The sequence below is a fragment of the Poecilia reticulata genome, chromosome 16, assembly GCF_904066995.2.
Source record: "Poecilia reticulata chromosome 16, P_reticulata-male-v2, whole genome shotgun sequence".
NCBI classification, from domain to species: Eukaryota; Metazoa; Chordata; class Actinopteri; order Cyprinodontiformes; family Poeciliidae; genus Poecilia; species Poecilia reticulata.
Genome location: NC_088845.1, coordinates 34,143,313 through 34,164,886, shown reverse-complemented (window position 1 = coordinate 34,164,886; position 21,574 = coordinate 34,143,313). Strand labels below are relative to the sequence as shown.

General features: G+C 40.3%; 1 protein-coding gene across 4 annotated transcripts in view; it reads left to right on the top strand.

Moving 5' to 3' along the window:
- The window catches only part of cdk14 (cyclin dependent kinase 14), a 173,594-nt gene that overhangs the window by 98,570 nt on the left and 53,450 nt on the right, over positions 1–21,574 (top strand). For all 4 annotated transcript variants that reach the window (XM_008411053.3, XM_008411054.3, XM_008411056.3 and 1 more), the window contains 2 exons: positions 12,856–12,919; positions 18,126–18,174. In XM_008411053.3, the coding sequence (XP_008409275.1) occupies positions 12,856–12,919; positions 18,126–18,174 (113 nt within the window). The remainder of the gene's footprint in view (positions 1–12,855; positions 12,920–18,125; positions 18,175–21,574) is intronic.

Sequence of the window (21,574 nt, the reverse complement as noted above, 5' to 3'; positions counted from 1 at the left end):
AGGGGATGGTTGCTGGCCAGACTGATGAGGCTCAGCTGCACACTGCTCTCTGCTTTGGTTTTTCATTTTTGGCACTGGCAGAGGGTGTGGAGGAGGCAGCTGAAAGACAATTGGCTCAAACCAAACAAATGGTCATTTCCTGCTGCACTGGTGTGGAGAAGTAATCGCCTCCTTTCACGTTCTCATATTTTTCCCTTTTTATCTAATTTTCAACCTATTCAGTTTATTTGTATAATTCATTTCAGCAACATAGCAGTTCAAAGGGCTTTAAAATAATAATAATAATAATAATAATAATAATAATAATAATAATAATAATAATAATAATAATAATAATAACAGGGAGCTTTTTAGTCTTAAAGGAACTGAGTGTTTCAGCAGTTTTGAAGGTTTCTTGAAGTTTATTCCAGATTTGCCGCACAAAGAAGCTGAAGGCTGATTGTCAGGATATCAGAGTAAATACTGAACAATGCTTTCAAATGATGATTTCATTTACTGTAATAAGGGAAAAACTATATCCAAACAAACCTGGCTCTATATGAAAAAGTAAACATATGCATGATGAATCATTTATTAAGTTTGATTAACCGTCTTTTTTCCAAAGCTCGGTTAATTTCCCTAACCACTTCAAGGTCTGAATGCTGCCAGGGTTGTGGAATCAAGAAGACATTTAATAGGAATGTCTCCAACAATATGAAGTTCACTTAAGGACCAAAGACAGCAAAACATCATGAAAGAAATTCAGGACCAGAAAAAGTCGCTGACTTGTATCAGTCTGGAAAGTGTTGTAGAGTCATTTCTAAAGGTTTGAGACTCCAGAGAACCTTATCAGGAGAGGCTGGTGTAAACCTAACAGCATGTCAGACAGAAAACATCTCACTGCAAGAAATAACGAGGGGACAAAATTCAATTCAATTTCAATTTATTTCATCAAGGAAAACACATTAAGCAATGTTGCATGTTAAGAACAAAGCAACCATTGTTTTCTGCAGAGGTTTTTTAGCCACAATGGATGGATGGATGGATGGATGGATGGATGGATGGATGGATGGATGGATGGATGGATGGATGGATGGATGGATGGATGGACTATAAGCAATTAATATATATATATGTGTGTATATATATATATATATATATATATATATATATATATATATATATATATATATATATCTCCTCCCACAGTTCAAAAACATGACTGTCAGGTTAATTGGCCTCTCCAAATTGCCCCTAGGTGTGAGTGTGTGTGTGCATGGTTGTGTGTCTCTGTGTTGCCCTGCGACAGACTGGCGACCTGTCCAGGGTGACCCCGCCTCTCGCCCGGAACGTTAGCTGGAGATGGGCACCAGCAACCCTCCCGACCCCACTGAGGGACAAGGGTGAAAGAAAATGGATGTATATATATATATATATATATATATATATATTTTTTTTTTTTTTATATAAATAAATATGACATTAAGGTTTGTTGTTTTAGGGGACATTAAATGAGTAAAAGCAGAAGAAAATATTTTTTCTCCTCACTGTTTTTGAACTGAAGTATTTTTCCTAATCCCAGGATAACATAGATCTCTCTGGGTCTGCTCTATGGATTTAGACTTTTGATGCTAACTTGTCTCAAGAGCTGACAATTAGTCACCAAACTTACTTGATCTTACAGACACATCTCTTTGATGAGTTGCCAAAACTGTTTTTAGTACCTTTTATGTAAAGCTTCCTGACATTGGTCAGTAGAAGCCAGTGGGCAACAAAAGACCACAGACAAAGCTGGGTGTTGGTGGCCAGGGGTCAGGGATCAGGGCCAGCTGGCAGGCGTGACTGTTGGGTGGCATCCAAGGCTAGCTGGAACCCCACGCTGTAACGATGGAAAAAATGGTGAACCATGTAAGTCAGCCAATGTTCAACATGCTGATTGTAAATGAGTAGAGGCTCATTTACAATCTAACGGTCTGTTGATTCACAGAACGTAAGGATCTTGAATCTGGCAGAGTGGAGGCTGAAGTTAAGGAGAGTCCTTCAGTGAATAGACAGCAGTCAGCTGGCTCCAACACATCTGCTTCCACTTCATGGAGGATGGAGCATCTCTAGGCCCTGATTACAGTACTGTGGGTATCATTGTGAAGCCATATTTCTCAACAAGAGCAGCAAGGCTCCCTGAGGCCTCAGGGGCCCCAGGCAGGGACGTCAGGGACCCCTACAGGCTAGCCCAGGGCTCTGCAACCTTCACAATCTAAAGAGCCATTTTTCCCCTCAGCCCAGCTAAATAGGACTTGATTAGAGCCAAATTGTTACCTGACCGTTGTTTTTAAAGGCCATGTAACACTTCTTACAGTATCTATGATACTACTAATAAAAATATAAGAATGGATCAATTTTCCCATATGGGAAGTTGATATTTGTGGAAAGTGGTGTAACATAAAGTATTTAGTTTCCAACAACAACAAAAAATAGTAAAATGGAAAATAGAAGATGTTACTGATACCTCGAGTGCCAGTAACTCCAAAAAAGAAGACTGCTTGAAGTGGGATTTGTTATTAAATTTAGATTTAAAAACATTTGTTGATTCTATGTCATTGTTGACAATATGAATTACTGCAGTTTTCTGGCTGACAGCCAATCATCAAAATGTCAGACCTGCTGATTCCAATTTGGGGAAATACTGAGTTTTTTTTCCTCTGAAAAGTTGCTACATATACCAACAGTCTCTAATTTGGCAACAGTGGGCTGACTATTAACTGTTGCTCAGTTTTATGAAAATCCAGAAATCCAAATATGAAATGAGCAAAATGTTTTGTTCTTGTAATTTGTCTTTAAAATCTATCATATGACTATGTTAGAGCTAAAGAGTATTTCTAAAACCAATAAACATCAATGCAAAGCTCTTTAATATTGCTGCTGCTTTCTTCTACCATTCTGTCCTAATGTACATCATACCATTATATTCCTCTGACTTGACAGCCTCTACTTTTGCTTCTCTTCTAAATCTCCACCTCTGCTTTAAGTGTTCAGCTGAAGATGAAGCTGAGGTCTCTGACCCTGAAAAAGCTGCTTAGCCATCACAGTTGTCCTAATGTTGGCATTTCCATCCATCCTTCCCGCTGCTCTCTGCAGCCCAGCGTGTCGACTGCCAGGCTGTCAGGCAGGTCCAGAGACCCATGTGAAGGGCACCATCAGTGAATTATGCGGAGTTGGAGGCATTGGAAAGGCCACGTTGTTTGATAAGAGGGAAGGAAAGGTCAGTTTCAATCAGAGTTTAAGAGGCATGCTGCCAGGAGCCGAGTCGGCACATTGCTCCGGATGCCCAGGACAGGAAGGTGGAATGTTAAAGGTGGCTGAAACCTTCAGTGGTTTGGGATGTTGTGTTTGCCTCTGCTCAGTGCAGGGGTCTCATGGGCCATGAGGGACATGGAGCAATTTAAAGTTTCATCTGTGTCATAGTTCTGTGGTGTTTGCGTTTTCCTCAAACTAAATTGGCCTTCACCTTTGTGTTTGTGAGTTATCACTGCAGGCGTTTCATGGCATAAGCTATGCTTCCATCCAGCTGTCATGCAAATTTTCAGCTAACTTATAAAAAAGAAAATGGGAACTTAGTGTGTTAAAAAAAGAGGAAGTTACCGTATTTTGAATCTTGCCATTTAGATGAACCTTTTCTAATGTGAAACTTCAAAATGGCTATAAAAAACATTGATGGAAACTCAACTAGAGACTCTTGGGTACTTTTAGAATTGTATCCATGCTTTTTCTAAACACACTTGAAGTAGCATGCAAGAATAGATCCTTTAAATACTGAAAAGTGCATAAAAGTGAAATGTCATCAAACTTCATGTGACCGATCAGCTAAAGCAGCATAATCACCAACTGAAGGAAAATGCCACAGTGCTTCTTTGTGTTGGAACATGACCTTTGCAATAAAGTGAGGTAAGGTTTGTGCCTGTAATATAAGCTGAAGGTGTGTGAGTACCTTTGCAAGTCACTGTAATTCTGGTAGCCAGTAGAGAGATTATTGCTGTAAAGTATTAATTAATATTTTTGCTATTATTGTTGCTGAGTCTGTACTCTTGTCCTGATCCTACAGATAAAGTTATTTTCCTCCCTCTCTCTCTCTCTCTCTCTCTCTCTCTCTCTCTCTCTCTCTCTCTCTCTCTCTCTCTCTCTCTTCGGCTCTCTGTATGTGTTAATTACAGCAACATTACACTTCCTTCCTGTTACTGCAGGTTAGTTAACTCTGTCTGGCAGTTTTAGCTTGACATCTGAATTTTAGATGTGCTGATTTTTGTTTTTCAGCTTTTTAATGGGATCTTGGAGAAATAAAAGTGTCAACTGAATTTACACTAACAGCCAGTGCTGCATACAGCAATTAAACCTTTTTAATGACCATTAATAAATCCTGAAAGGGTTCCTTTAGTCTGATACACAAAGGAAGAAATAGCTTCTGTATTCCCTTAGAAATGCTTATTTCACTGTAATCCCAAATCTCTGCAGGGTCCCTCACCTTGACAGCGTTGAGTCGGAGCCATTTTCTGAGCTGATCAGTATTCATACATGACCACATGTGTGCGTCATATTAAGAGTGACATATAGGCATGCTTTTATTTATTCCCATTGTCTGTGTCTGCCCTACAGCATGTACATGTAATGGAATAGCTGCAGTCACGCACTTTATGCCAGAATCTGTGTTTGGATGGATGTTATCAAGGCTTTGTGTCCCTCCATACCTCTACCTCTCACACACACACTCACACACGCACGCATGTCTGTGTGAATTAAAGCATAGGTGCATGAGGCCAGGCTGATTGGAGTCGGTTAACCAGCTGTCAGCACACTAAAGATTCCACCCAGTGGAAGGTATACATGAATATGGACAGGTCTATCTGCAGGAAATAACCTGTCAAGTTGAGAAGTGTGTGTGGTTGGTGTTGGAGTGTGTGTGTTTGTGCTGCGAACACAATAACATGCCTCCTTGTATTAGATGAAGCAGATTCTGGTGAAGTATGAGAGCTGACAGCCGTGAACAGCTCACGTTTGTCCATAACATCGATTTACTGTGAGATTTTGACTGTGTGTGATCATAATATTCCACTTAAGGTAATTAATAAGAGTGAGGCATTACTGCAATTAAGTTGTTTTCAAGTTATTTATAAAACGCTTTAGTTGTTTTATTATTATTTCTGTGTTATGATTAATGTGTAAACACTGCCTCTGCATTCCAATAGCTCCAGCTTCATTCACAATACATAAGGGTTAAAATCATTATATGTGCTGCTATGGTTTTGATCATTAAAGATCCATAAAAGAAAACATTATATTTTATTGGACTGAAGCAGATATAACCTGTAGCCTCAGTAACTACAGTATGAGATGTTAAAATATCAATTCTCCATAACATTTGTAAAGTGCCTTGTGAAAGTGAGGCTTTAAAACTGATTTGTGTTTGAATTCATCCTTATGAGCTGCTGTCCTCTGCAGGTGTTTTGGGGTATCAGGCTCCGTCAGCCTGGAGGGAGAGTATCTGGGAACATGTGACTCGTAAAGTTTGAGGTATTCTGGCCATTGCCTTCCAACTATTCCATTCAATTCTCATCTCCCTTCACTGCTCCATTGGGACTTTCTAGTACTGACTAGGATTACTCCAGGGCAGTTTCAACCGGGCCAATCAGTGAACAGAAAGATTAGTTGTGAACAACTGATGTAGATTTTCCTCTGTTTTAGAATTGCAGTCTGCCTGTAGTTTTAGTAATGGCAGTGGAGAAGTGAAGGAAGTCATTCAGTCCGTGTTGGCCACACTTCCTAATATTGAGCAGTTAAAATCAGACCAAGAAGAATCTTTAAGACTGCTGGCAAATATGTTGTGGCCAAACACACACACTTTCATCCTGCAGATGTCCACTTGTACTCAAGGCGGACTTAATGCGATCTCAAAGTGGATGTACCTTGGATATGTCTGCACAAAGGTACATTTTTATAGCTGTGTACTCGGTGTCCCACAGTAAACAGCTTGGCTGGAAACAGTGCTCAGACCAAACTGTTGTATTTGTGACACTGAGGAATTAGATTTAGAATTGTAGTCTGCCTGTTGTAGCTTGGCAGTGTTAGCAAAGGCCTTTCAGTTTGTGTTGGCGACCTTCTAAATATTGAGAAATTAAAATTGAAGTAAGGACAATGTCTAAGACATGTTTTTCCTGGCAAACATGTAATTTGGCTCAGCATGTCTCTCTTCACAGTGGCCGATGGTTGTTCAAAGCGCACTTAATTTCCGGTTAGCTTCATAGCAGCTAACCGGACTGTTACAGACTGTGGGAGAACCACAGTGCTGGTTCTGTTGGACCTCAGTGCAGCTTTCGACACTGTTGACCACAACATTTTACTGAATTGACTGGAGAGTTGGGTCGGACTCTCCGGTCCAGTGCTCAACTGATTTGAATCCTACTTAAAGAACAGAGACTTCTTTGTTTCAATCAGAAACTTCTCATCAGAGAGGTCCCAGGTCACATGTGGGGTACCCCAAGGTTCAATCCTAGGACCCCTTCTTTTCAATATTTATATGCTCCCACTGGCGAAGGTTATAACAGGACATAAGATTAGCTACCACAATTATGCGGATGATACACAGCTCTACATCACGATGTCACCAGGTGACTCTGAACCCATCCAATGCTTAGAACAGATCAATGTGTGGATGTGCCAAAACTTTCTCCAGCTGAACAGAAATAAAACTGAAGTTATTATCTTTGGGCCTAAAAAGGAACGAACCACAATCAATGCACAACTTCAGTTATTACAGTTAAAAACCAGTGATCAGCCCCGAAACCTGGGAGCAGTGATGGACTCTGACCTGAACCTTCAGAACCACATTAAGACAGTCACAAAGTCGGTCTTCTATCACCTGAAGAACATCTCCAGGGTTAGAGGACTGATGTCTCAGCACGATCTAGAGAAACTCATCCATGCATTTATCTTTAGCCGCATTGATTAATGCAACAGCGTCTTCACAGGTCTGACTAATAAATCAATAAAACAGCTGCAGCTGATCCAGAACGCTGCTGCTGCTGTTCTGACTAAAACCAGGAAGATAGAGACATAACACCAGTTTTGAAGTCCCTACACTGGCTCCCTGTAGCTCAAAGAATAGACTTCAAAATACTGATGTTAGTTTATAAATCACTGAATGGTTTAGCACCACAATACATTAAAGATCTGTTATTGCTGTACCAACCGTCTAGACCCCTCAGATCTTCTGGTTCTGGTCTGCTCTGCATCCCAAGAACCAGACAAGGAGAAGCAGCATTCAGTTTCTATGCACCACAGATCTGGAACAAACTTCCAGAAAACTGTAAAACAGCTGAAACACTGGATGCCTTTAAATCTCAACTTAAAACCCACTTGTTTAGAGTTGCTTATGGCTAAATTAGGGTTAGAGTCTGGGTTTTGATGTCTTATGAGGGGAACGTGTTGGAGTCCCCCCACTGTTGAAAAGGGGAGCGGGTTGGATTCCCCCCACTGTTAAAAGGGGAGCGGGTTGGAGTCCCCCCACTGTTGAAAAGGGGAGCGGGTTGGATTCCCCCCCATTGTTGAAAAGGGGTGCAGGTTGGGGTCCCCCCCGTTGTTGAAAAGGGGTGCGGGTTGGAGTCCCACCCACTGTTGAAAAGGGGAGCGGGTTGGAGGTTTTTTTTTCCTGCCAATTCGAAGGGTAGAACTTTGACTTGGTGGGAAAATTACTGTTTTTTTTGTTTTTTTTTAAATTGTTTATTCAATGTTGCATAACTGTATTTTTGTGTTTATTGATGTAAAGCACTTTGAAATGCCTTGCTGCTGAAATGTGCTATACAAATAAAATTTGATTGATTGATTGATTGATTGATTGATTGATTGATTGATTGATTGATTGATTGATTGATTGATTGATTGATTGATTGATTGATTGATTGATTGATGGCGCATTAATTATGACACAGCAAACAATAGCAATATGGCAAATCAGATCCATGGCTCCAGGAAGCAATTGTTTCTTAATAGCTGAGGTCTGGTTTGCACTAGGCTAGTCCAGAACACCTGACCACGGATGCGTCCAGGATGCATCATAGGCCTGAGTTACCTCAATCAGCTTCTCTCGTCATGAAGGAGCAGTGGCTCTACTCTGAGTCGCTCCAGATGATCGAGCTTCTGACCCTTTCTCTGAGGGAGAGGCAGACAGCGCAGAGAAAACTGATTTCAGCTGCTTGTGTCATGACCATAGTGAGGGTAGGGATATAGATCGATTGGCTCAGCTTTCTTCCAGTCTGTTGTGCCGAAGGAATATGAAAAAAATATAAATCATAACCATATCTGAGCTGCTTCTTGGCGAGAGAGAGAGAGCATACTTCAGGTAGAATATTTTCTACAAGATGCAGTTCAGAAAAACCATGAAGGACTTCATCACAGCACATAAAGGCACTGCATGGCGCCCATAGCTGTCCACAGAGAAGTGTGTATGCGTGTGTGTGTGCGTGTGGGGGTGTGTGTGCGCGTGTGTGTGCGTGTGCGTCCGTGTGTGTGTGTGTGTGTGTGTGTGTGTGTGTGTGTGTGTGTGTGTATGTGTGTAGCATCATTTCACCAACAGTCAGCCACTGTGTTTGTATCTCCTGCATTAGGGTCTACAGAACACACTCCACCCAGTCACAGTGGGATACAGCTGATCCAGTTGGCTGTGGTTCTGATTGGTTTGACCCACGGCCCCCCAGGGGTGACCCCAATAAGAGAGTTGGAGATTAGTTTTGGAACAGAGAAGCTGAGACATGGGGTCAGCTATAGGACATAGTGTTAGAGAATATGGATGAGGCAGAGCGGGATGCAGCAGGGCCGGGGTCAGAGGGTCGGCAGAGCTGATATCTGAGGAAGGTTCGATTCCAACTGGAAAAACCCAGAAAATGTTAAGTTTCCACAGAAACAGAACTGCTGCTTAGTGTAAGTAGATCTGGTGATATTAAAAAATAAACTACAACAGTTCAGATAACACTGAAGTCTGTTTGCAGAGATGTTGTCCAGTTTCTGTTAGCATGAGGCATAAAAGCTGTTATGGAATAAAGGGAAGCTGTTCCTGAGCCAGTGGTTATGGATGTGGAAGAGGTCAGAGCAATGTTTGTGGTACGGGTGGGACCAAGTCGAGTCCAAGTGCTAAGCTTTTATTTTTGGGTCTTAAACAGGTCAATCATAATCTCCTCCGTAAGAATTACTAATTTAGAGATGTATATAATTGTTTTAAAAGCTTTTCTGTTTGGCAGAAACAGTAAGAAGTGAACTTAAAAAAAAATGAAGGCTTCTGTTACCAGGATATTAACCTAAACAAACACAAGTCACTAATCTGAGGAAATAATTAACAAATTATCAATAATTTTTATAAAATAAAAAATATCTCCTTTGAAATGTAGATCTCCATGTTATCCAAGTAGTACAAGCTTTGATCTTACAATATTTTATAAGTAATTCTAGATTAACCAAATCAACAACTGATTTATGTAAATGTATAAACTGAATTTTCTGATCAAATTGATTCCACAGGGCATCATCATGAAGCTTCTATCTGCCAACTTGAATGTTCATGAGCAAACCAAATTATCAGAGATCATTTGATTTAAAGAAAGTCACATCTGAGTCAGAAACGGTGATTCTCCAACATCCATGATTAAATCACCAAACAAACCCACATGTTCTACAGGAATAATAAAGGCAAACAATGTATTTCCTGTGGTTAACATGGCTGTTAAATAAACATATTGTTTATTACCATTACATATTCAACCAGCCTTGTAATGGATGCTGAGGATGTGAGTGTGGAGCCATGTCTCCTGCTGTTGGGAATACAGTTTGATGGATTTCAAACCTTCCCAAGCATTCTGATAAAGAATGATTTTTGATTCTGTCTTATGGGAAATGAATCCTGTGGTAGTAAAACTGGAGGCAGGACACAGTCCATGACCAAGATTCAGTCCACACACTCACACACCTCCTGTCAGTGTGTCAGCTGTCCTTCTGACCTGTTTTCAGCGCAGTCGCCAGCCGCAGCGCTCCAACCTCTTCATTCCCTCTCTGCCAACAGAAATATAATTGGGGGTCCCAGAGTGAAGGTCAGATACGCCTGGCTGGGTGGTCTATAACCTATCCTGGGTGTGTGATGGAAGTGGAGGGCTGATATGTGTGCAGCAGAATGTGTGTGTAGAGCTCAGGGTCATGCCCTGTGACCTCACATGAATTCCTCAGTAAAACAAGCCATCTCCATCTCGACATGCCCCGTCCCGACGCTGGCTCATGTTCCTGGATGTGTACATTCCTCCCGGCTCCCTGATCGTTGGCTTTCATCATATCCTTTATCCTGCCTGTGCTTGGCCTGGAGCTCACTGGCCTGGAGAAACATTGACATTTTCTTTCCTTCGAGGATGCAGACATTGAGGATTGGCTAAACCAGAAACACAAGTCACTTTCAAAACACCAGTGGAACCAGCGTATAGTGCTAAGAAATATCATTTTCCCATTTATAATTATGTTTTACCTTGTATTCTTTGACATATTCAAATATTTCATATGGTCCTAATCCTCTTCCATAGGAGTTTGTCATAACATATCATAGGAATTCTAAATGTAACTTTCAATACTCTCTTTAGTTATGAATGTATACTCGTGGGTTACATAAAGTTACATTCATCAGTGTTTGTTTCAGTTGAGCTAGTGTTCAGAGTGCAGGAAGGGAGCCAGTTAAAAGGCTGATCTTTAGGTCTGTTTTCCTCCTGAGTTCTGCTGATGCTGCTCCTCGTCTCCATCGTTATAAAACCTTGAAGATTCACCGCCATGCCCTCCACCCACTGCCACCCTCCCATCACTTTTAAGGTCACCAAAGTGCTGCATCAATAATGCAGAAGAGGCTGAGCTCTGTCAACCAAAGATCCACTCACATGCCACACTGAACCCACAACTCACTCTAGCAGTTTCGTCTGTTTCAGAAAATCTACCCATACAAACAACAGAAAAGTTAAACAAATACAAACTGTATAAATTGATTACTGAAATCATCTAAACTGGCTCTGTACATGTTTTCACCAGAGCATGTTCTTGTTTGGACTGCACAGTGGCACAGTTGGTAGCACTGTTGCCTTGCAGCAAGAAGGTCATGGGTTTGATTCCCGGCCCGGGGTCTTTCTGCATGTTCTCCCTGTGCATGTGTGGGTTCTCTCAGGGTACTCTGGTTTCCTCCCACAGTCCAAAAACATGACTGTCAGGTCAATTGGTTTCTCTAAATTGTCCCTAGGTGTGTGTGCATGGTTGTTTGTCCTGTCTGTCTCTGTGTTGCCCTGCGACAGACTGGCCTCTCGCCCGGAACGTTAGCTGGAGAGCCACTAGCAACCCTCCTGACCCCACTAGGGACAAGAGTGTATAGAAAATGGATGGATGTTCTTGTTCCGGACAAACAAAAAAACCCTTTTTTAAAAGTTGTATTCTTCTCCTATCATATTGTCACCTTCCTAAAACAATGGTGTAAGTTATTTTGGCCAAAAATTACTTACACCATTGTTTTTGTCTGAATCACTTTTGAACAAAAACGACTTGGGCTATTATTTTAGGAAGTTGGTGATATGAAGCTTGTTTTGTGAGCTCACACTGCCCTCTGGTGGGTGATTGTTATTATTGCACCAACCGTCTAGGTTGCATCAAATCATTGCCTTTTTTGTGTCCTTTAGGAGAAAATGTTTTTTGACTCGTCAATCTATAATAAAAGAAAATGAGTCCAGTCAGGCCAGACTCTAAGGAGAGCCATGTTTGCTGTGCATAGAGAAAACCTCATACTGCCTCTTTTGGTTTTTCTCCTCTTTTTGACTCTTAGCTGTTTCTACACACTCGCCTGAAACAGATGGCTCCCACAAACACACTCGCATCCAATCTCTGCATAGGTCGTGTTCTTAGTACGCTGCTTAAATCTCTGCTGTGCGGAGTGTGCTGCTGATCTGAGACATGCAGGCAATCTGGAAGCTATTATGCCGCAAAGCTGTGATGGATCATGTCTAAGGCATGTCCGCTGCTCTGTGCTTTCTCATCATAAACTCAGCCTGTGTGCGTGAGAACTCAGCCTGAGTCGCCTATAAAAGTTGCAACAATCAGGACTATTCTACGAACAACACAAAACTTTTTTTAAATCTTATCATTGATTACTATTGTTAAAATTAGATGAATTAACATCCATATACATTTCGTGATAGAAAACTCATTTTGTGTCTGTTGTACATGACATATTATCAGAATTTCACTCTGAGATTTATGAAAACTGTTATACATACTGTAGTTCACAAGCAAAGATATGTTCATACGTTTACTCTTCATAATATAAGAATTCTCTTGCTGTTTGAGCTTTTTTTTCACATGCTGTCACAAAGCTTAATGTGCTTAACTGAAATTTATGGCTCACCAACACAAAATAGTTTGTAATTGTGAATAAGACTGAAAACGATTGACGGATTTTAATTTTCAATTCAAATGAAAATCTGAAAAGTGTGTCTTTCCTTTGTATTTAGCTTCCTTTATTCTGTCACTCCTAAATGAAATCCAGTGCAACAAGCTGGCTTTAGAAGTCACAAAACATTTACTTCTGATTTTCAGTTTTTGAATGGATAGTTAAATCCAAGACCTGAGTCTGTGAACACACAGGCAGAGATACGTTAGAACGGTATAAACCAATAATTATTTTCCTTCCCAGCCACACTATGCATAACTTTACTGCAGTTTATCACAAAACAGAACAAGTTCAGGGATATAAACCACTTTGAAAGTATTTATTGATGAAGATGTTTTATTTTCTTCTGCTGACTTCTTCTCTGTTCATGTCTCTGTCAGGTTCTTGGAACTCCGTCTGAGGAAACATGGCCTGGCGTTAACTCCCTGCCTCACTTTAAAGCAGGTGGGACATTTCTTCTCTTGAAGCTGTGCTGGAGCTGTTATGGGTCATGGCTGTGAACTGGAGCCGTCGTTCTTAAACTCAGTCCGGTTTATATCCTTTATATAATAATCCTTTATTTAAAAAACTTAGAAACTTAACAGCAAAATACAATCCACCATTTTAGATGAAACCAGACAGAAAGTGAATCTAATCCAGATGAGCAGTGAAGCAGGCCTTTATCGCTCAACGTTGATGACATTGAAGATTCAACGTAAGCCGATCTTCATCTGTCTGACAGATGACCTCACTTAGACTCTAGAATATTTAGACTATTTAGAGAGGAGTTGCAAAAATGTCTGGAATGTTCTCCACTGGATTCTAAGTAGTTTGGGACTGATCCTGTAAACTTTCCCTGGTTTTAGAAAACCAGCCTTTGATGAGGTCATTCATCCCTGGCAACATGTAAACACTCTGCAGAGCTGCACATATTTTATGGAAGTGGTCAAACTTACTAAAGACCTCTTGATCATTTCTAGGATCACCTCCAGGAAGCTGGGCCATCAATATATAAAGGTTAAGGACCAATGAATGAGGGCGCTGCCACACTGTTTTACTCTGTCTGGCCTCTTTGGGGGTAATCTACAGCCTGGCACCTCTTAAGCTCAGCTCACCATCTTATTCTGGAAACCCAAAGACAGACTAGATCCAGACATTAAAAAAGTAAAAAAATATATATCAGTTTAAAGAACATTGGAGTCAGGAATGAAAGTGGCACACTTTGAAGGACAAATAAATGACAATTAAATAAATAAATAATTTATTATAATAATTATTATTTATTTATTATTTAAATTAAATAAATAAATAGATAGATGGATAAATAAACTTTCTTTCTGGCTATTTGAGGCTAGTGTGTGTTAGTCTAGGGCTAAAACAATCAGTATGATCATGAAGAAGCAATTATTGAAATAATAGTCAACCAGTTTGGTAATTGGTTAATCATAGCGACCGACTTTTCTTCTGTAACATCTCAGGTTAAACCGTTCACAGAAGTCTGATTGCTGATTTGAATGATTTGAAAAAAAATAACAAAATAACAATAAGCATGAAGACCTGCTGAGTTAACGTTCCAGTCCACCATCACTGCACTGTCACTCTGAAGAAGTTAGCTGCTGGTCAGGTGCAGACCATGTACCACTGCTCGTCACACCTCTACCTGCTGAGATAAAGAACCATTTAGTGTTTTTGCTGCTTGAAAACTTGACATGTGCAGAAACTGATGACTTCTTTAAATCAGGTTGAAAACATCATCTGGACTGTTTTCTGCAGCTAACCCACCAAGACCAAAGATTAATACAGAATGCCTTCATGTGTCCTCCTTTTTTTATTTGCTAAAATTTGAAAGAGACATAAAATCTTAGCGTTTCTTTCCTTTATGCAATTATGCCTCGAGCTGTTTTATGTTTTATCTCTGCTCCTTTGTTCTTCCTGTGAAACACTTTGAATTACCCTGAATGCTGCCATTCCTTAAGAAAGAAGCCGACCCAGTGATGGACTGACAATCTATCCACCCAAATGATTGGTGGAGATGGGGAGCAGCTCTTACACCACCCCGCATGGATGAAGCAGGTGTTGAAAATAAAGAAGGGGATGAGAGAACACCATGTGACACTGACTGTTCTCCTTTATTGTAGCAGCAGCAGCAGCTGCTGCAGCAGGCCAGCTCTTCCAGCTGGTAGCCATGCCTTCTGGGAGCTCATTAGGGCTTTTTATGGGCCGATTGCAGATTAGTGTCAGCTGATCCAGGAGAGGGGAGGCAGACAGGAACAGATAAAAAGAGGTGAGGGTGGCGGGCAAGCAGCCATCCCTAAGGTACACTGTGACCCAGACTCCAATCTCCAGTGGCCAATTATAGACCAACATGCACACACAGCCCATGCTAATGTGATATCATGTCCTGTCTCTATGGTGACAGTGTTGGCTTGGAAGCAGGTAGGTGGACCACAGGTGTGTTCGACATTCAAAACTACCGTCAGTCAAACCTCGTATTTCTCATTCATTGGTTCCCTGTTAATCCTCAGAAAGTTGGAGGGAAGATGAGAAAACAAATGAAAAAAATTGTAATCCGATAATTTTAATCTGTTCACAAGAAAAACACAGAGGGGGCCGTTCAGCAGGCCTACTGTGGAAAACACTGCTGCAAAAACCCATCAGAACTGTGACTGAACTGTGGAGATGAAATAAAAGTTTATGTATGATTGATATAAAATAGTGCATATTTTCCTATAATGAAAAGATGAGATTGTTATGAAAAATGTCATTGACGATTATTATGACATGAACATCAGATTAACAAAGTCATAATATTTTACCCTAATAACAAAATGTTCCACCCCAGAACTCAAACCAGCTAAAGTCAGCAGGTATGAGGCAATATTTATGCTGAGCAAGAGTCACAGTAATTGAATAATGAATAAAAGTGAGAAAAAAACTTTTTTTCTGTTTGGCAAGATTTTGGTTATCCTGCTGGAAGACAAACAGACCACTTTTACCCACTTTACTACTTTCTCCTACTACTTTCCAATCATTCATGACGCATTCATGATGACACTCTATGTGCTTAACCTGTTTCTCTTTAGACTTTTCCACTGGAAGAGCTTTGCTGCCACCAGCTATACATGTGATAATACTGATGTGTTTCTGTTGGAGCTGAAGCCAGTAAAGGACCTTCTACTTCTTTTTATTGTAACATTATGTTGTTACTTATTTAACATAGAAAGTTCTTCTTGACCAGCCTGATCTGTTCTGTACCCTCAAACCCACACTTTGTTGGGATTCCTCAGGTTGAAAACGTTTTACAGATCTGAGCAATGGAATAAACTTGACTGCGAATTGAAGTTGGACCTGGCACTGTATAAATGAAGCAAATGTCTCATGTCACCATACATTGATACACTGTGCTCAGCCTGGCACTGCCTCAAGCTCTGTGTGACTTTGCCTTCAGCAGATATAGGCAGAATGAGATTCTATCCGAGATGTTCTGCTGAAACACAACCACATGTTGGTGTTTGGAAAGCCACAGAGTGTGATTAATACCTCGACATGATAACACCAGCATGCTGGCAGTTCCAGGAAGCCTATGATAATTACAGTGTAGGGAAAAACACAACCATCTGGGATTATTTTGAAACTAATACGAATAATGAATTTGACTGTATTACCATCCCAACATTTCACTGGAGAACTGGCTTTAACAGAGAAAAATGCTGCACAAATCTCTTGCTACATCTGTCTGAAGTAAAGTTAGAACTGTTTGAGAAGAGCAGTACAGCTTGAGTTTTACTTTATGCATCTGCTTTCCTACAAAAGTCTAGCTGACTTTAAATGCTTCAGAAATGTAGAGTAAGTAAAAGAATTGCTTTCTGAAGCAGATGAAACCGGTTCCTGCATAGGAATTGTTTGATGGCGAACCAGTTACTTAAAAAGTGAGAAACAAGTGAGTACAATTGTAATAATGTTTTACACAAAAACATAAACTTGCAATGTATTATTTCTGTGATAGCAAGCTGTTGAACAGATTGTATGCAGCCAGCAGTTGTATGTGAACGATAAGAACCCGACCGCAATATTGGGCGAAAGAAACAAAGCAAGATGGTTCTGTTGGTATTACATGGAGCAGGGGATCCAGAAGGCTTTATTATTTAATTTGACCAGTTTATCCTTATGTTGGTCATGTAGTTGAAACAACTAAAGCTCTACTATGTTGATATGACTTCTTTTACCTCCTGAGTCGTTGCAGAGACAGTAATCACCAGCAGATGGCAGCTTTGCAACACTTTGGACTTCTAAGCTCCTCTGAGCCGCCAGTCAGTGAACAGAAACACACACATTCAGCTCATGATTCATCACATTATTCATCATTACTCCTGTGTCTGCTCATTAATACTCCCTACTTTTCTTTTGATCCCAGAATCCACTGCAGCCACAATTTAGACCTCACTTCTGATTGGAGGAGTTATTTCTGCCTGATCCTGACACATTTGTGTGGTTCTTTAAAGGGCATTTCTTTACTCACTATCATAGTGTACCATTTTGGTTATGAACAGGCCTTTTCTTTAATCCACATGGGGATTGTTACATAAGCAGGCTGCATTTGGGCAGTCAGAAAACAACGATGGTGTTGGGTTCTATTCGGCCGGCACCCTGATGGGAGCTGGGAGGGTGGACTCTCAGCACTGGCAGGTCCTGATGCTGGACCCTGGCCGGGTATTTGGTGAGGAGGATTAGGGTGTCGGTGTGCGACTGGCTTGCTGGGTGGTTGGCGAAGGCTGTGTGGTGGCTGGTCAGCTGGCAGGCAGACTGTGAGTGCACATGGCAGCTTTGGCTGAGCTTGAGAGAGCAGGGCTGAGCCTCCCAGTCTCCCAGCATAGCAAACATAGCTGTGGAAAAATCAAGAGGCTGCCTAACCAAACTCTGCAAAAATATGACAATTTCATGTGGTCTGGCCTCGTAGCTGAAGCACATAGCTCAGATGGTATTATTTAAAAACATATCTGAACTGATATCAGACACTCTTCAGTTTGGCAGATTTATATGCAGAATAACCCTGAAATTAAAATTGTTCTTCCAGGAAACTGCATAAAGTGTCCTGCCTGGGTTTTCATAGCATTTTATCAGTCCAGATATTGTCCAGGACATCTGGATTTTCTTGCTACCTAAACACTGCATCACTTCAGCATTCTTATTTAAACTTGTGTTTTCTTCCATCTGGATGTGGCTGCAGAAACTTATCATTTTGTCACTTGTATGAAGATTGTACTTATATGTGAATAAAGTATCTTTTTGCTATCATTGAATCGTGAACTTTGACCTGAACTGAGACGGTGATGCTGTTTTGGGTTCTGCTGTAACTTCCTGCAGGAGTTGTTGATGAACTCCTGGAATAGTTTTAGTGGATCAAACATTTCTGGGAAGGTTCTCCACTGTTCCACCCATTGTCCACTCAATACCAGTTCTCAATGGTTCTCTGGAGTCCTACAGCCGTAGGAACAGCTCTGTAGCCGTTTCCAGACTGAAACGGCTACAAGTCGATGACTTTGTTCCTCATCTGTTCTTGAATTCCTTTAGATCTGGACGTGATGTGTTACTGTTTGAGATCTGTAGCCCCTGAGACAAATTATTCTGCTCAGATATTAACAGCAGGTGATTTTTCTTGTTTTCATTACAGAACGCTTTACAGTGTACAGCGCCAAGAAACTTCGACAAGCGTGGAATAAGTAAGTCTTAACTTAAATTACCTGTTCTGTGCGTGTGTGTGTGTGTGGGGGGGTGTGTAGGTGTGTGTGTGTGTGTGTGTGTGCGTGTGCGCGTGTGTGTGTGTGTTTGACAGAGAGAGAGTGTAGGAAATGCATTGTTAGTTCAGGAAGGATGGAGGCTCCATTAGTGTTACTGAAGTACAGTTGAATCAGACGAAACAGGGAAAAAAAGAAGATATATAAATTCATAAATAAATCTCAGATGTATTCATTTCTTTCTCCCATTATTGCGGAATTTATCAAACAGAAATAATTTGGGTAATTCTAACTGACCTAAAATAAGAGAAGTTTGGTCTGATTTAACTTTAGACATAGAAGAGAAAAGGTATAAGCATGTTTGTTTTTTGTTTGGTGTATGTAAACTTCTGGTTTCCACTGTACATCAGTGGCACTAATGGAGCCTCCATCCTTCCTTCTCGCAGTCTTTACATCAAAAGCTACGTTTCTATTAACCATAAAATTGCACAGATTGAAATTACAAAAATAAATTTGCTTAATGGAAATGTTTTAATTTTAAAAAAAAATCACGTTTCTTGATAATACATTTTTGCGGTAGGATGAGGTGGTTTATCAGCCATATTGAAATAGATGGATTTTTTTTTTTTTTGGAAACACTTTTTTGCATCATTTGAGTCACATGACCAACAGCTGGATGTTAATTGGCCGTTGCCGTGATTTTTAATGACTTATCAAGTGAACAAACTTATTCAGGTGTGATTTTAATTGAATTTCCTATCTAATGGAAAAAACACAATTGTTGTTCTTTTGTGTTTGTTTTTTCGGCATCAGCAGAATATTGACTAAGATTTGTGCACATTTGTAATTGAACCACAGCTAGAGTTTCTGCTGTGGGACAGCAGGCCCATATGGCAGGAAAAGGGCACAGTGGCACCGTCTGGGCTGCTGCTGTCTGCCTCCAGGCGAACATCTGGAGCACAAAACCACAGAGGGCAGAGGAGGAGTGTGTCTGTGTTCCACAGGGAAACTGATTTATGTAAAACTGCAGCAGTCTGATCAGCTGGGATCACACCATGGAACTGCTACAGTAAAGGGACATCCCCACTAAGCTAACGGCCTCATCACACAGGGCTGATCCGACATGGTGCCTCCTGGGATTCTGGATAATTAAAGAGGTCATTTGTGTCATGAATCTCAAGTAATTTTTTTTATTGATTCCAAGATGCCGACGTCTCCTCTGATTGGCTGATGATGAGCCTTGGCTGAATTCTGAATATGTTCCACGTAACTGTTTACATCCACTGCTGCCATGATCTGTAATGACTTGTTTGATCAAACCTATTCACAGGTGATTTAACACTTATTTGTTATTTGATGGAAACACTGCAGTTGTGGGTATTTTTGACATTAGAATATCGATTTGTGCACATTTGTAATAGAAATGCAGCTGGTGACTGCTACATGTAACTAACAGATCTGTACATTAACTTTATTTGTTTCCAGTTTGAGTGCTACCAGAGAAGTGGCTATCTGATAAAATATTGACAGGAAAAAAAAGCTCATAAAACCTGGAGAGGTTAGATAGTCAAAGATAAAGATTGTCTGACAGACATTCCCAGACACTACAGTAGTGATATGAGGAAAGTACAACCTCTTCTAGGGTTTAATTACCTGGTAAAAAACAGACCCATATTCTACACTTTGCTTCATCCAGAGGGTCTGGACTCTGTTATTGAGAAACCATTGCTTCCCAGAGGCAGTGAAGTAAAACTCTTGGATTGTAAGGAAAGTGAGTTTTGGCGTTTTGTTTTCAGCTCCACTCCCCAGTCCGGCTCCCGTCCAAGAGGAAATCAAAATATGAACAAAGAAAGCAAAGCGGAATGTTAATGATAATTATTTCCTCTCTGCTGCCTTTCATCTTCAGCCAGGAAACGCTGAATTTGATATGAACATATATACAATCATTTTGTCTCTGCCCTGAGCGCTGGCTCCCCCCGTCTTACCCCTCGTGTTTCTCTCCCGTCAGCCATTTCTCCAGCTACTTTCTTCCTCCAGTTGTGAAAATGCCCATAACATTTGTGCAGCCGGTCTTGCAGGGTTCATGGCGTTTATCTTTGTTTTTCCTATGCAGCGTACAGTCAGACATTTCTCACAGCACATTTTAGTTTGACCATAAAGGTTGCTGTCCTTTCCGTTAACTCAAAAGCTGCTTCATAATGTCCATACATGTAAAGTTGTTTATTATTCTTTGGTCTCTTGTAAATTTACAGTGAATCCATTACTGAAAAATAGCAGAACTTTATGTGGCTTTAAATCTGTTCCTATAGGTTGAATGTCAACTGGGTTCAAAACAAAAGCACACAGGGTTTAAAATGTTTTCCTACACCAATCACCTCAGAAGCTGTTGGAATGATTGATCAGAGCTAATATTTTCTGAGTTCTATCTCATGAAACCAAGTGGCACAAATTATATTCTTTGGACTATTCAGAAGGCCATGAAAAAGCTGGATATAGGTCACATATGGGCAAAAAAAAATCAGATTTGGGTCAGATTCACTGGTGAGCTTAGCCTTTGTCTCCACAACAGTGGCACAACTTGATCCTTTTCCTTTTATTGCTGTATTAAAATGGTTATATGTGGTGATGCAGAATGAGATTCAGGGCTGAACCAAACTCAAAAATTAAATGGTCAGAATTAAAAAGTCATAATGAAAATATCTTCTGTACGTGGTACTGAACTGCGTCTGTACGTGGTACTGAACTGCATCCCTCGTTGTCCTGCACCTGCAGTCTGAATGGTCATGTTCCTTTTTTTTTTTTTTTTTACTTTTTATTTTCCATAACTGTTTTATATCAACATATACACACAGTAGAGATACTGAAAATACAAGCTCAAGTAATAAAGGTACATAATAAAGATAATACAAAATTAATTCAAAAAGTACACGAAAAAGACAAAAAAAAGATAAATAGAGATGTCAAGGTTACGGTATGAATTTAGTTATAGGTCTCCATCTTGTTTCAAAGGTCTCCATCTTAAGTTGTAGTTTTGATGTTGTTTTTTCCATTATATAAACTTTTTTAATCCTATCTCACCACTGTGTAAGGTCTGTGTAAGGAGGTTGTGGCCTTAACCAAGCATACGTTATACACTTTTTCGCAATCAGAAGCAGAACTCTGATCAAGTATTGATTGTTTTGTCGATTATGTCTGAGGGTATTATTTCTAAAATATAATCAGATATATCCAGATCTAATTGAATGCCCAAAATACATTTTATATCCGTTTGGACATTTTTTCCAAAACTCGACCACCTTCGGACAATCCCAAAATATGTGAGTAAAATCCCCCACCTTTCCACAATTTCTTCAACAAAGCTGGGATGTTTTACCGTATTTAGATG